This window comes from Bison bison, unplaced genomic scaffold (genome assembly GCF_000754665.1).
Source record: "Bison bison bison isolate TAMUID 2011002044 unplaced genomic scaffold, Bison_UMD1.0 scf7180017864061, whole genome shotgun sequence".
Lineage (NCBI taxonomy): Eukaryota > Metazoa > Chordata > Mammalia > Artiodactyla > Bovidae > Bison > Bison bison.
This window is the reverse complement of record NW_011494633.1, coordinates 7,701,321-7,716,793: the sequence shown is the minus strand read 5'-3', so window position 1 is coordinate 7,716,793 and position 15,473 is coordinate 7,701,321. Positions and strand designations below refer to the sequence as shown.

Sequence of the window (15,473 nt, the reverse complement as noted above, 5' to 3'; positions counted from 1 at the left end):
CGCTTCATTCGTGTCTGATTCTTTGTGATCCTGTGGACTGTAGCCCAAAAGGCTCCTCTGTCCATGGGATTCTCCAGGCAAGAATACTGGAGTGGGTTGCCATGCCCTCCTCCAAGGGATCTTCCTGAACCAGGGATCGAACCTGTGTCTCTTATATCTCCTGCACTGGCAGGCGGGTTCTTTACCACTAGTGCCAGCTGGGAAGGCCCCGGATGGGGACAGCCATGCCTATAATGCAGGCACCTATAAGACAGGTCTGGTGGGGTCGATGGAGGAGCAGGTGTGGATGGGTGTGAAAGCCCCCCCTAAAGGGCTGTGTGAGGCATCTACGGACACACAGGTGGAAGAGCGAGGGCCCGGAAGGGGTCCAGGGAGTGACTTAGGTGTGGTGAGGATGGTCAAACTACGCTGAAGCTCAGGATGAGAGAGAAGTGTCCAGGGTCCCTGTCACTGGACCACAAGCATCGCCCCCTCTTCCCTCCTTGCTCTCCTCCCCACGTGGCCCTGGCCCACACTGAAGCCGCCACCATCTCCCGTGCACACTGCAGCTTCCTCAGCCACACTCTGCTTCAGCTGTTCCCCCGGCCAGACGGCCCAGCCCTGTACCCAAATCTGCTGCCCATGAAGCCCTATCTGCTCACTTCAGGTCACTTCTTTGGCAAAAATCTCACCTGCTCCCTCAGAATTTAACCCTCCTTCTCTCTCTGTCTGAGTGGCTCTATCGATCTGTTCATCCCAGGATGGTGAGACAATTGACTCACATGAGCGGTGCTGACTCCCAGCTCAGAGTTTCCCTCCAGGCCCCCCCAAATCAGCTGCCCCGAGCCCGGGCTGGTCCCCCCACATGGGGGCATTTAGTGACTATTTGCTGAGTGAACTTTAGACAGCGCTGGACCTTGGCCAGAGACACGTGGTACAGTCAGGGCCTCCCCTGACCTTGGACTGGCTGAGTCAATGCTGAGAGAAATATTTGCCAAAAAAAAAAAAGACCAGGTGTTACGAAAGGAAAAGGCACCCAGGAGTGAGTCAGGCCCCACGAAGAGGCCCCATCCTCCCCAGCTTCCCAAGCCCGAGGCGCACACGCGAGGACAAGCCGCCTGGTGCTGCTTGCAGGGTCTGCCCTGCCGCCAGCCCATACTCGTGCCATCTGGGCCCCCGAGCCTGGGCCTCTCACTGGAGGGCTCTGGGCACGCGCTCAGGCTGTCCTCTGTGAGATGGGGACTCTGATAGGCATGCAGGGTTGTCGAAGGATCAGAGATCACAGATGCAAAGTGTGGCTGGCACATAGTAAGTGCTCCTACCTCAGGGGATGGTCAAAGCTCGGGGTTCTGACCTTAGTTCTAAGGGGCACACACCTGCCACACAGGCAAGGGTCTCATGAGCACAGGCTCATGAGAAGCAAGCCATGGGCATGCAGAGTGGGGTGACAGGCACTCACGGGTCAGACCTGGGGGCAGCGAATTAGGGGACCGTCTGAGACTAAGTGAAGGACTCCTTCACTCATTCATTCCTTGATGCTGGAATGTGCCTGATCCCCTTCATTTGACAGATGGGGAAGCGTCATGGGACTCATGAAGGAGGAGACTGAGCCTACCTGGATGACAGCGGAGCTGGTGCCCTGATGCACTTGACCTGAGCTTCTGTTTCCAGGTCATGTCTGCTCTGCAGCAGAGCCCAAGGCTGAGAGGGAGGTCCTGAGGCCACACTCCCAGGGTCCAATCCTGCCTCTACCACCAAGGAGCTGTGTGACTGGAGAGATTACCTGTTCCCAACAAGGCTCATCTTCCCTATCTGTAAAATGGAAGTAAGAGGAGTGCCTGCCTGGTACAGGATATTGTGAAGGGTAAGTCTAACGATCCAGGTGAAGCAGCTAGCATTGGTCCTAGAACATGGTAAGCTAGGAATGTCACCATTCCCAGCACTACCTCCAGAAGGACAATGACATCCAGTGTTTGCAAAATGCTTTATTGTTATTGCTGACACTAAAATCCATGGTTAGTCATTAGGGTCTTCAAATGACACTCTAGTATTCGCGTCAGGCCTCCATTCTTCCACACCTAGCCAAGCCCACGAGGTTGTAACTTAACCCACAGGACAGTACAATCCTGGGTTGGCCATGTCTACCCGGCTGTCCACCTGCTTTTCTTAAAAGATGAGTGGCACTTAAATGCATTGAAATCAACGGTGATTGGTGGGGAACATTCTAGCCTTTTTATATGATTTCAAGGGTTCTTCAGTCCCTCACCTGACATGGGGAAACTGAAGTCCAGAGAGGGATAGTATTACCCAAAGTCACACAGCTGGGACAGAAGCCCGATTTCATACTCCCATCCCAGCATTTTTTTTCCAAGCCATGATGAACTGATAGCTGGTACTGCCAAAAGGTGGGAAGCTAGGCTTAGGGATACACTTCCTGTTGGAAATATCTACTGGAACAATGCTCCTACAGAAACTGGTGGTGTTGGGCTGGGTAACAGGTGCTTAGATTCTGGGCTTCTCTCTGCCACTAACATGCTGTGTGGCCTTGGTCAAGTCAACCAACCTCTCTGGGCCTCAGGGCTAATCTCCACTGATGAAAGGCAAGGGCAAAACCAAATGTTCTCCAAGGCACCCATGTCTTGCAATCATGTGAAAAAAAGCAGTCATCAGTGTTTTGATGATGTTCTTAATATTATGATTTGTGGGAGTCTCATTAGTCAACCAAACCTGTGTAAATCAGCAACTCCCAGCAGACAGACAGCCATCATGCACATTCATCTTCCACTATGGAGGCCCCTTGAGAAATCCTCATCTCAAGGGCGAGTCACTTTGCCTAAGAAAAGGATGTGTTTGCTGTTCTTCACAATGAGCACCAGAAAAGGCCTGTTGAAGACTATCCTTTGAGAGCCCAATCGGGCAGATTTGAACGTGATGACCATCCCCGTGGCTGCAGCCGCTTGGGTTCCAGACTCATCCACTTCCACCACAGCTTTGTGCACCATCTACAGGGGAGACATCAGGCGTCACGGAGACATCAGGTGTCACGGAGCCACCAGGGGCAGGGAGATGCCATCGGGGAAACAGCCAAGCTTCTGCCAATGGCACCACTATCTGAACTTCTGTGCTCCTGAGCCATGAAGCAGACAGGAGATGAGGTGACTGAACAATTACTGTGCCCCCAGGGCTTAGGGGTGAGTGCTCACATGTTTTTCATTGAATTCTCACTGCCTCTCACAGCAAGGGTGTGACTCTCTGAGTTTATAGAGAGAAAGGAGGCTCAGAGAGGTCTAGTAATTGCTGGAGGTCACGCAGTAAGTGAAGGAGTCAGCCTCTGATTCTTAGGTTTGATTGCTTAAGACAAGACACCTGCAAGACATGGCGCTGGATACAGCTTCCCACTGCTCAGAGGACAAGAGGCAAAGTGAAACCTTTGCTTCTTGAGGGAAAGGAGGAGAGAGAGAGAGAGAGAGAAAGAATATGGAATGAGGGATGGGGTGAATAGAATGGAATAGAATATAACAGAAAAGGATAGAAGTTTCTAGAAGCAGATGCTCAGGAGCTTCTGGGCTCACCTCAGAGACCCGGATGCTGGAGTGGTTGGAGATGCCGGTCAGGTCGGCGTCGGAGGTGAAGATGTCTCTGATCCCCAGCTTGGGGAGGACTTCCTCCAGCTGATAGGAGCCCTCAATAGAGAACTTGGGAAGATAAAGCTCAAGCCGCCTGGAAAGAGAAGAGGACCTTTTCTTAGACTCTCTGAGAGCACTGGCTCATATTACTGCTATCTCTAGGTTTCCTAATGCTCCTCCAACCTGTTGTCTAGAAAGGAACCCATCCAACTCTGGACTTGGACCTGAGCTGTCCCCAGTGGTCACTGCCCACTCAGATGTCCCACCAGAAAACCCAGCTTCCAGCCCTGCTCCCTCCAGCTAGGGGACTCAGGCCCCAGAGCTGGGACATCACATGATGCTTCTGGGCTTGGAGGCAGGTCCTGGGCCAGGTGAGTGCTCCCACCACTGCCGTGTGGCCCTGTGGGTGTGCCGCAGCAGGCTGGCCCAGAGTAGTGTGAAGAATACCTCTTCATGGGCATCCTGAGCCACTTCTTGAGTGTTTTTTCCTTCAGGCCATTTTCCACCTGCTCCATTTCCCCCTCGCGGGGGAGAATGAAGAAGGCAGTGGCGTTCCCTTGGTAGGGGACCCCCACCACCTTGCAGGAGAGGTTTCGGTCCAGGAGGTAGTAAAACTGGTCCTGTTGTTTCATCATGGGGACCCGCACCACCGTCTCTGGGGTCACGTAGAAGTCCTGCTCGTGGGTGCTTTTGAGGTTGAAGCTTGTCTCCCACTTAGCTACAGATTGAAATGGAAAAGGAATTAGAAATTGTCAGCTACCAATGAAAAGTGTGCTCACAGTAAACCTACCAGAGAGCATCCTCTTTAGAGCAGTATCGTTGGGAGAAGTGACAGCAAAGCCTCTTCAATATAAAGACAAGCCCCTTCTTAATTCAGGGGACAGACTAGAACTTTGTGGGGCTATGCTCCCACATTTGCAAAACAAGGAGGTTGGTTTTCATGTCTTCGGGCACCCTTTACCCTAAATGCTGTTTGTCTGGTTCTCTGATGTTGGTACTCAAGCTCAAATATCCCACTGAGGAGGGTGAGTTCTTCTCTTTTCCATTCTTTTCCCAATATTGAATTTCAATCTAGGTTTGGAGGAAAGGTTCATAAGGGTCCTGAAAAAAACATGATTTTTCCTGCTGGGAAGTCTTTGGTTGTGCTTCTTCTTGCTCAGTCTGTTTCATATGGGTATTTTGTTCAAAGTGATACAAGTAATTGCTTTCATCTTCTTGCTAAGTCGCTTCAGTCGTGTCGGACTCTGTGCAACCCCATAGATGGCAGCCCACCAGGCTCCGCTGTCCCTGGGATTCTCCAGGCAAGAACACTGGAGTGGGTTGCCATTTCCTTCTCCAATGCATGAAAGTGAAAAGTAAAAGTGAAGTCGCTCAGTCGTGTCCAACTCTTAGCGACCCAATGGACTGCAGCCTACCAGGCTCCTCGATCCATGGGATCTGCCAGGTAAGAGTACTGGAGTGGGCTGCCATTGCCTTCTCCATTCATCTTCTTAGTAGTTATCAAATATAGATCCAACTCCCACGGGCCAGTTAGCTTACTTCACAGCTGTCCTCTGAAGCCTAGACCTGGACATGAGGACAAGAACTCTTAGAAGGCAAGCTTGATCCTCACTCTCTGTGACCACAGGAAGGGGGTTTGGGTACCAATTTAACTAGTTTCCTCTTTCCCTTTCTCCCCACTCCCCTCTCTATCTTCAGTCAGGCCCCATATAGGGTGCTCAGGACTCAGCATCTAGAAGGAGAAGCAGGCATACAAGCTGAGATGAGTAGGGATATTTACAAGAAATGCCAGGGAGACAAAGATGGGGAGACTGACTCTCAAGTGGGGGAGAGAAGACAATTCAGAGGAATAGGTTCTTGTCCCAGAATTTCTGGGCTAAGGAACCAGCTCCCAGGAAGGCACAGAGGTGAGGACGTGGGTGCCTCAGAGCAGCTGGCAAAAGCCCTCTAAGGCACGTCTAAGACCCACAGTCCTTCCCTGAGTAGCCATGGTGTCCGTTTCTTTGGCATCGTGGCCTTGACAAACTCATGCTTCAGAGTTTATGTGGATGCTGTGGCTTTAAGTGTTCCTGGGGGCCCAAATAGGAGCTGGCTTTTCCCCAGTGGAGGAAACAGCATCAGGCTCTTTATACCACCTGAAGCATTAAGAGGGGCTTCCCTGGTGGCTCAGCAGTAAAGAATCTGCTTGCAATGCAGGAGATGCAGATTCAACCCCTGGGTTGGGGAGATCCCCCGGAGGAGGGCATGGCAACCCACTCTGGTATTCTTGTCCACAGAATCCCATGAACAGAGGAGCCTGGCAGGCTACACAGAGTCCAACACAACTGAAGCGACTAAACACACACATACGCACCAAGAAGGCTAAGAAGGCATCGTCTCACCTGGCTGACCGTTGACTTCACTCTATCATCAGGGACCAGAGAGTACTAAAACCCCTCCCACTCGTTTATGTGTGTGGGAACTGGTTTTGTTTCGTCTTGGAGGGATTGGGGGTTTTTTGTTTTGTTTGTTTTTGACAAAAAGCATCTGCAAAGAGCAAGTTCAGATTCAAGCCCAAGGGTCTTACCTTTAAAGAAAATGTAATTCACCATGACCATGACCTGGGTGCCATCCAGGCTCTTTATCAAGTCCACAATCTTGCCTTTCGTTTGCTTTGCCACGTAATCATTGATCTTCTTCTTGGCCCCTTCGGGGTCCTCAAAGTTCGTGGGGAAAGTGTCTGCCAGGTACAGAGTCCTCATGGCACCCAGGAAGGCCTCCTGGATGGGCAACCTGGGCTTGGTGAACAGGGCGTTGCCCAGGCTCAGCTGGAGGCTGTCTTGGGGCTGCTGGAGCTCGCGCAGCAGCCTCTGGGAGGCGCTGTGGAGCTCCTCCTCCGAGGCTTCCCCCGGGCCGATGCCCAGGCCTTCCAGGATCTGCGCCTTCGTGTTGGATTGAGCACCCAGGGAGAGCATGGCCAGGCTCACGGTGATGCTCAGAGGGGAGAAGAAGATGTTCTGAGCAGGGGCGGCTGCGGCCAAGGCCCTGTAGAGGTCGAAGACAAAGTCCCTGCTGCCTGGCGGCGCCGTGGTAACCGCTGGCGGCACCTCCTGGATTTTCTTCTTTTGGGAGCGCCGGAGGGTGGCCATCCGCGGCCCGAGGAGCACCAGGCACAGGAAGAGACAGAGACGCATCGCGGCTAACCCCTCGTTCTGAAAGGGAGAGTGGGAAGATGACCTCAGAAAGGATGGGTGGCTAGCGCATCCTCTCCGTGAGAAGATCGGAAGATTAGGGGCAGGGCTGACCTTCCGAAGGGGGCGACCGTGCCCACCAGCAGCCTCAGAGGGCGATGATGAACCCCAGCGGCTGGGAGGGAGTGAGGTTTTAGAGAGCCCCAGAGGGGCGGAAGGACAGAGGCTCGGGGACGTGGGTATCTATGGCAGGGAGAAGAAGGACAGGCGGAGGAGTGAGACCCCTGTGGGCACTGGGCAAGAAGACGCTTCTCATCCATAGGGAAGTACCCATCACAGAGGACTGAGGATTCTGCCTGCTCAGCAGCTCTGAGGTTACCAGAAGCTGAACAGCCTGTATCCCTGAATGACCCCTATCCCTCACTTTCTTGCTGGGGCGTAGCATTTGCAATACCTCATTTCCTGCTATGAGCTCAGGGTAGCTACTCCCCGTGGTCTCAGCCACACTGCTGGATTTGTCCCTGTTCATTCGGAGCATCCAGGTGGTGGGCAGAGTGCCAGGCTCCTGTGCTTCACGCGTGAACACAGGATACCATCAGTCTCCCTCTCCTTCCCCAGGGGCTGCTCTAGGACCCCATAAAGCCACCCAGTCCCTCATCAGAGGCACCTTCCTCCCTTAAGGAAATTCTGTCCTCTTACTGTTAGCTCCCAGGGCTTCCCTGGTGGCTCAGTCAGTAAAGAATCTGCCTGCAGTGCAGGAGACCCAGGCTCAATCCCTGGGTCGGGAAAATCCCCTGGAGAAGGAAATGGCAACCCACTCCAGTATCCTTGCCTGGAACCTGGTGGGCTGCAGTCCACAGGGTCGCAAAGAGTCAAGCACAACTGAGCAACTAACACACACAGTGTGAGCTCCCAGACTACCCTCTTCTTCTGTGATGGGCTGAATTGTGCCCCCCAAATCCATACACTGATGTCCAGAAACCCAAGACCCCCAAATGTGACTGTGTTTGGAGACAGGGCCTTTAAGAGGCAGTTAAATTAAAATGGGGGCTTCCCTGGTGGCTCAGAGGTTAAAGCGTCTGCCTTCAATGTGGGAGACCTGGGTTCGATCCCTGGGTTGGGAAGATCCCCTGGAGAAGGAAACGGTAACCCACTCCAGTACTCTTGCCTGGAGGATCCCATGGACAGAGAAGCCTGGTAGGCTACAGTGCTCCTGCTGCTGCTGCTAAGTCGCTTCAGTCGTGTCTGACTCTGTGCAACCCCTAGACGGCAGCCCATCAGGCTCCCCCGTCCCTGGGATTCTCCAGGCAAGAACACTGGAGTGGGTTGCCATTTCCTTCTCCGATGCATGAAAGTAAAAAGTGAAAGTGAAATCGCTCAGTCGTGTCCGACTCTTAGTGACCCCGTGGACTGCAGCCTACCAGGCTCCTCCATCCATGGGATTTTCCAGGCAAGAGTACTGGAATGGGGTGCCATTGCCTTCTCCGAGGCTACAGTCCACGGGGTTGCAAAGAGTCCGACACGACTGAGCGACTTCACTTTCTTAAGTTAAAATGAGGTCTTTGGAGCAGGGCCCTGATCCAGTGCGACTGGTGTCCTTGAAAGAAAAGATTAGAAAACAGACTTATGGACAAGGGCATGCGAGGAAGCAGAGGGTGAGACGAATGGAGAGAACAGCATGGAAGCAGATACACTAACATATGGAAAATAGCCAATGGAAATTTGCTGTGTGACTCAGGGAACTCAAACTGGGGCTCTGTAACAACCTGGAGGGCTGGAAAAGGGTGGGACGTGGGACGGAGGTTCAAGAAGGAGGGCACATATGTATACCTATGGCTGATTATGTTGATGTATTGATATAAATCAAACCAATATTGTAAAGCAATCATCACTCAATTAAAAATAAATATAATCAAGGATTTAAAAAAGAAAAAAAAGATTAGGACACAGACACACACAGACTGAGGGGTGACCACACGAGAAATGTGGGGACACAGGAAGGAGAAGGAGACAATCACAGACAAGCCAAGCAGCAAGGCCCCAGGAGGAACCCGCCCTGCCAACACCTTGACCTTGGCCTTCCAGCCTCCAGGACTGTGAGACCATGAACGTGTGTTGTTTGACCTCCCCGGCGCTCTTCTTTGCCTCCCCCAGATAGGACGCCCTCACCTCTTGTCTCTCTACAGACTCTCAGGTGGGCCCTGGGGCTCTGCCATCATTCTGGCCTGTCCTCCACCCTCAGTCTCTCCCCTGCCACCTACCTAGACTCCCCCTGTCCACCCAGAAACTGTTCCTGTGCCTGGGCCTCCTAAAGCCCTCCTTCCACCCACTGTGAACAGCACAGACTCTAAAGGCAGCAGTCCAGGTTCAAATCCCAACCTCACTGCTCCTCCAAGTGTGATATGGAGCAAGTGTTGCTGCCTGTAGACGGAGGTCAGGACAGAACCCACACCAGGAGTGGCTGAGGCTTTAAGGAGTCCACATAAGCAATGGCTTGGAACCGGGCCCTATGCAGACGTGCTGTCCAAGTGTGAGCTGGCAGTGTGGCCATGATGGACCAAAGCCCCACTCGAGACCCCCGCTTCCCCAGCTGTATGCAGGGGCACACGCTTTCACACACACGCTCTCATGGGAGCCCAGTGGCAGCCAGACAACTAATTCCCACGATGGGCCCGGTGTGCATCCCCTTCAGCTGGGTGTGCTCCCCCCATGGACACCATGACATCAGGCCCCCCCAGGCTCAGGGCGAGCATGGCCACAGAGTCACAGACCCACGCAAAACCAAACTCCAAAGGGCCCCCCACTGCTGCATTGGATATGGCTGGGGGGAGGACACCAGTGAGCCTGGGGGTCCGTGGACCCTCCTGTCTTTGAATGAAACTGATGGACTCAAGCAAGTCACACTCAGCACTCCTGGCCTCCAAATTGTACCCGAGGGCCTCTCGCCTTCTGAGATGGCCCACACTCTGTGGATTGTTTCTACCAGGGCTGTTCTCATCTTCTGAGACAAACCAGATTCTGTCTATGCAATGTGTGTCAGTTTAAATAAATAAATCTACTTCTCACATTATCAAAAACAAACAAAAAAATAAACTACACCTGAGCCCACCAAGGAAGTTCATTTAGGATGTTCCGTCTGCCGAACCTCCAGTGACCCTGAGCCAAACACAGCGGCTTCAGAGGTCCCGGTGCCCATGGGAGGCCCAGGTCCACTGACAGCACTTGCCACTGCTGGGTGCTGCGATGTCTCAACACACATCAGTCCCTTTAGCCTCACACACACCCGTGGACGCAGGTTCGATTACGGGCTATGAGGCAGGAGGTAGATGGACTCCCAGGGGAAGAGCGATTGGAGATTCATTTTCTGTGGACCGAAACTCCAAGACGAGAATAGCAGGACAAGTAAGGGAGTGGGCTGGACCCTACCCAGAAAACACATGTTTCTCTTTCTTGAAGTCAGGAGACCTCCCTGACCACACATGACCAGACAGGCTTCTTGGAGGGCCAAGGAGTGATGTCAAGAAATGCTCTACCCGTGAGCCTCCTCGGTGGGATCCATCTTGGCTAAGAGATGCGTGTGCTCACATGGGAAGACCCTGAGCTATGCCAAACATGGACTGTGAACCAGGAAATCAAAATTGTTGGCCAAAGGAAACCTGGAAGAAATGCCCCATAAAAGTAATTCAAACTGCCATGAGGATGCGAACTCAGTGACTCTCCCTCTGAGTCTGCCTGTGTGTCTATCCACACTTACTGTACTCCTTTTCCTCCTAATACTTCACTTGTTTCACTACTTTCCATTTTGTGAGAATTCTTTTTTGCAAAGCAGAAGGACAGGGACTTGTCACTGACCACTGGTCTAGTGGCTAGGATCTGGTGCTCTCACCGCCGTGACCTGGCCTCAGTCTCTGGCTGGGAACCCAGGCTCTGCTCCAAGACTGTGCAGGCCGAGGCCACGAGATCAGCTCCGTTTTACAGATGGGTCGTCTGAGGCTCCAAGAGTTTGAGTCACTCGCTAGTAGTGGCAGAGCTTGGGCTCAGACCCAGTTCGGACCCTGAAAGCTCACGCTCTGAACCGCCACACCCTTCAGTTCCCCAGATCCCTGGTCCTCCCCTGTCTGTGTCACAGCCTTCCAATTTTGTATTCTCTGCCTCTGCAGAGAATTGAGAAATGGTCTGGGGACTCTGCTGGTGGCCCAGTGGTCATTAATTTGCTTTGCAGTGCAGGGAACATGGGTTCGATCTATGTTCGGGGAACTAAAACCCCACATGCTACAGAAAAACCAAGCCTATGCACCACAACTATTGAGCCTGGGTGCCATACTAGAGGGTGTGTGACCTACATCGAAGGACCCATAGGATGTAACAAAGAGCCTGCTTCCCCAAGGCAGCCAAATAAAAAAATAAACAAGAAGCAGTCCAGGCTTCCCATGCTGACACTCCCTTTTTGTTCCCACTTTGAGAGTGACCTTCCCGAAGGTCTTTAAAGAGCATGGGTGGGTGGCATGATCGCTGTGTCCTTTGGTCCGAAGAGTGTTAGAATCATCAATGTAGCAGGATGCTGCTTAAGAAGCAACTCAGTTCAACCCTCCCTCTACACCCACACACAGATAACACTGAGCTGATAATTACCATAAAAGAAATGCTTTCAAAGAATTGTTACAGGCCACAGAGGAGTTTCCTGCTTGGACAGCAGAGCCCAGGGGCAGCTGGTCAGGGAGCAGGAGTGAGAGTTCCAACCTCCCATCCTCCTGTCCCTGGCAACAGCCTGGTGACCTTGGGCCAGGCCCTTCCCCTCCCAGGCCTGGAGGTCTGGTGGCCCCACCACTGGCCACCCCTCTGAAACACCAGCAATCTGACGGACTAAAGCTGCTTCTCTCAGGCTCCTCTGGGCTTCAGGTTTGGGGCCCAGAAAACCTTGCTCCATTTAGCTCTCTCCCTCTTATTGATGCCACTATTTATTAAGGACTGATTAAATGCTCTCTAAATATAACTACATTTCATCTTTACCCAAAGTATTATTAGTTCCATTTTACAGCCAAATAAACTGAGTCTTCTCTGATGGCTCAGTGGTAAAGAATCTGCCTACCAATGCAGGAGATGTGGGTTTAATCCCAGGGTTGGATAGATCCCCTGAAGAAGGAAATGGCAATACACTCCAGTATTCTTGTTTGGTAAATCCCATGGACAGAGGAGCCTGGCGGGCAACAGTCCATGGGGTCACAAAAGAGTTGAACCGGACTTAACTAAACAACAGCAAGAAACTGAGGCTTAGCAAAATGGAATAGCTCGTTCCAGCCAGTGAGTAATGGATCTGGGTTAAAATCCAGACTCTGACTGGTGTACATGCTGCCTCTTGGCTCCGATTTATGAGGATGACATGCTGTTCCCCCTCTTCTGATTCCCAGGTGTCTCCTAACCTGCTCACCTGAAATAGCTCATTCATGTTCCTTGTCTGCCTGCAATGCAGGAGACCCAGGTTGGAGCCCTGGATTGGGGAGATCCCCTGGAGAAGGAAATGGCAACCCACTCCAGTGTTCTTGCCTGGAGAATCCCATGGACAGAGGAACCTGGTGGGCTACAGTCCATGGGGTCACAAAGAGCTGGGCACAACTGAGCAACTAACACTTCACTTCATAGCAACATGGAGTTGGTATCATTGTCACAGTTGTCCAGGAGAGGAAACAGAGGGTCAGAGAGGTAACTTTTGAGACAGTAGAGGCCTGGGGGTGCTCATTTCAGGTTTCTGAGTTTCTAAGTCCAGGCTTTGCAATTGCACTCATGGGCCTCTGGGGGCAAATATACAGCTTACAGAGTTTCGTGCCAACCTTGAGCCAGTGGAAAGTCTTCAGGCTCTGTGAACCTGGCTCTCAGGAGACCAGCCCCCACTGAGTGCTGGCAGAGCCTGGCCTGGCTGACCCTCTCCTGGGTCCCTGACGCCAGTGTGTCTGCAGAGATGCTCCCACGTGTCAGAGGGAAGACAGCAAATTGATCGGGCTGATCTGGCACCCTAGGCCAAAGGGACTTGCGATGACAGAGGCTGGGCGTCGGATAGGCAGGTCCTGGGCAGTCCTCCCACTGGTGTCCCACCATCCAGCCTGGAAATCTGCTGGTGTTTATTCCAAATGTTAGGCAACAAAGCCCCACCAAGGTCGACTTTGGACTCAGCTGTGGGAGGTGGCCGTGTGGCTCAGGAGGGTCTGTCTACTATCTGCTAATTACACAGAGAGAGATAGGACTTGGAACCCAGGCAGAGAGGGAGAGATAAAACACAACTTCCCCTAGATCCTGCAGGCCAGGGGGGAAGAGCTTTCTGGAATCAGGGGCCTGGGCCTTTCTTAACCTCCCTCTCTATCTCCAGACCATCAGCAGGGCTTGTCGGTTTCTAGCTCTGAAATCTGCCTGCCTCGCTGCATTTTCCTTGCTATCATCCCAGTGGAAGCCTCTTTTTCCTGGACTCTGCTTATCCTGCCCCTGAGAGCCATTCGACATACATAAGTATATTCTGAAATAATCCCCTTCGATCACAAACATGGGCAGGACCCTCCCTTGCCTAAGGACACCATTGCTGCCCACTGGCTCGGTAAAACCTAACTGTGATTACACGATAACCCATGAGGCTGCCAGCTCTGTCTGGCTCTCACCAGCCGCACCTGACCAGCTCTGCCTCCCAGGACACACGTCTTGTTTTTCAGTTCCTAACACAGAAGCCCTGTCCCAGTCCTGGGCCCTTGTACACTCCACCCTCCCTCCTGGAAACCTTTCCCCGCCTCTTTCACTAACGCCACCTGCTCTCTGGGTCCAGGCTTCCACTTATCCTGATGGCACCCTGTCCACACCTGGCCATACCCTCACCACTGCTATTCTCTATAAGGGCTCCTTTGACTGTTTCTCTCATGGCTCCACCAGTTACAGAAGTGAAATTACATATGCGTGTGCTGCGGGCTTCTTTTGTCCAAGCCTTTCCCCCACTAGAACCTGTGCTTGCAAGAAAGGACCTCCATCTCTACTGGTCCCGCCATGACGCGTTCAGTCAAGAGGTGGTGCTCCAGCACTCCTGTGGAATGAATGGATGAGTGGATGGATGACTGGACTCGGGCTCCTTCTCTGTAATTCAGAGGTGTTAGAACATGTGCTGGCCACCGAGTCATGGAAGTGAGCCAGTCTGGGCATCCAGGGCTGAGCCCTGGCATTCCTGGGGCTAACTTGCCAGCTGACCTTGAATAACTTCCGCACTGAAGCTAAGCTTCAGTTTCCTTTCTCTTTCTTTTCTAATACTTTATTGAGGTCAGACTGACCTGCCAAAGGCTGTACATATTTACTGTACACAATTTGATGAGTTTGGAGAGCAGGGAAGTACACACCTGTGAAATCATCACTGCCATCCACCACTTCCCGAAGTTCCCTCCCACCCCCTTTATTCTTTAAGCTGTGGTTTCTTGATCTGTCAATAGGATGTCGGCCCAGAGGAGCAGTTTCCCTTTTATTGTTGTGTTTCATGCGCAAAGCCTTATCTTTAGAAAAACTGAAAATTCCACTCACTGTATGTCTACATTTTCTTACTTAGCAAATGGCCAAATGACCACTCTGGGTGGCAACCTCCTGGCAGGCCAGCCTTATCTTAGGGAAACAGATTGTATTCGATCATTTTTCCTGATTTCTGAAGGTGAAACATTCCAGGCACAGAAAACAATAGAAGCTATGGTTTGTCCAGCATGTTCCGGGGACCAGACGTTGTGTCCCCACCACTTAGTTCAGGGTTTCTCAGGACTATTGGCACTTCGAGCCAGGTCGTTCAGTGGGGGCTGTCCTGTGTAGCGTAGAGTATTCACAGTATCCCTGGCCTGTCCTCTCCTCCTGGAAGCCAACAGCAGCACCCAGTCCAGTTATGACAACTAAAAATGCCTCCAGATGAAGCAGTGCCCAAGAGGCAAATCACACTTGGGTGAGAATCACCACTTTATTTAATCTTCAGGCCCTGGCTTCCTCCCTCCCCACCACTGTCCTGCTCACTCTGGGACACCTCCAGAGTTTTTAAGCCCTCCAAATGCCATAACTCCAGAGGCCATTCCCCCACTCCCCCACCACCACCCTAAGCCCCACAGGTCCTCGGTCCACACTGCCTGTACTTACTTTGTCCGGTGATGAGTGTGCACACAGCAGAGGCGACTGTCCGTAGGGCTTGGTAGAGAACTGGCTGGACTAGAGCCAGGTTCTGTCACTAACCAAGCAGAGCCCTGACTCTGCCTCTCCCCTGGCCTCGCCCCTTCTGGGGCTCCTCCCCTTCCCTGGCTCCTCCCTGTCCAGTCGTTTGCAGGGCTGAGCTCTGACCAGGATCAGCCCCTCACTGCCCTGAAAACCCTACACCAGCCACCAACTGCTATGGCACAAACACCCCAGGTGGACCAGGCTGGACAGGTGACCAGCTGTCCAGACACAAAGAAAGACACCCTTCCAAACCCTCTTTAGCTTCGTTTCCTGCAGCCAATTTGCTGCAAATCTGGGGAAATGAGAGCCCAAGCTCTATGCAGGCTGTGCACTTACGAGGTTCATGGACCCCTACAGCCAGCTCCTGGTGGAAATTAGATGTATCAAGAGGGTCTTTGCCTGGAGAATCCCACGGACAGAGAAGCCTCCATGGGATCACAAGAGTCAGACATGACTTAGCAACTAAACCACCACCACCACCACCACCACC

At 52.5% G+C, this 15,473-nt stretch overlaps 1 protein-coding gene across 1 annotated transcript; it reads right to left on the bottom strand.

Annotated features, from left to right (window-relative positions):
- Positions 1 to 1,944: 1,944 nt before the first annotated feature.
- SERPINA5 (serpin peptidase inhibitor, clade A (alpha-1 antiproteinase, antitrypsin), member 5) lies at positions 1,945 to 15,034 on the bottom strand. The gene is made up of 5 exons (XM_010836249.1): positions 14,909 to 15,034; positions 6,172 to 6,796; positions 4,053 to 4,323; positions 3,552 to 3,699; positions 1,945 to 2,981 (listed from the first exon to the last, which is right to left on the bottom strand). The coding sequence occupies exons 2-5, from the start codon at positions 6,776 to 6,778 to the stop codon at positions 2,793 to 2,795; spliced, it is 1,215 nt and encodes a 404-aa protein (XP_010834551.1). The 5' UTR covers positions 6,779 to 6,796; positions 14,909 to 15,034; the 3' UTR covers positions 1,945 to 2,792.
- Between the last annotated feature and the right edge of the window lie 439 nt (positions 15,035 to 15,473).

Excerpts from the sequence above, each read along its gene's own strand:
- SERPINA5 (XM_010836249.1), bottom strand. The coding sequence starts at position 6,778 with ATGCGTCTCTGTCTCTTCCTGTGCCTGGTGCTCCTCGGGCCGCGGATG. Across the intron at positions 4,324-6,171 it reads GAATTACATTTTCTTTAAAG|CTAAGTGGGAGACAAGCTTC; the intron begins GTAAGACCCTTG and ends TTCAATCTGTAG. Across the intron at positions 3,700-4,052 it reads CTCAGGATGCCCATGAAGAG|GCGGCTTGAGCTTTATCTTC; the intron begins GTATTCTTCACA and ends TTCTCTTTCCAG.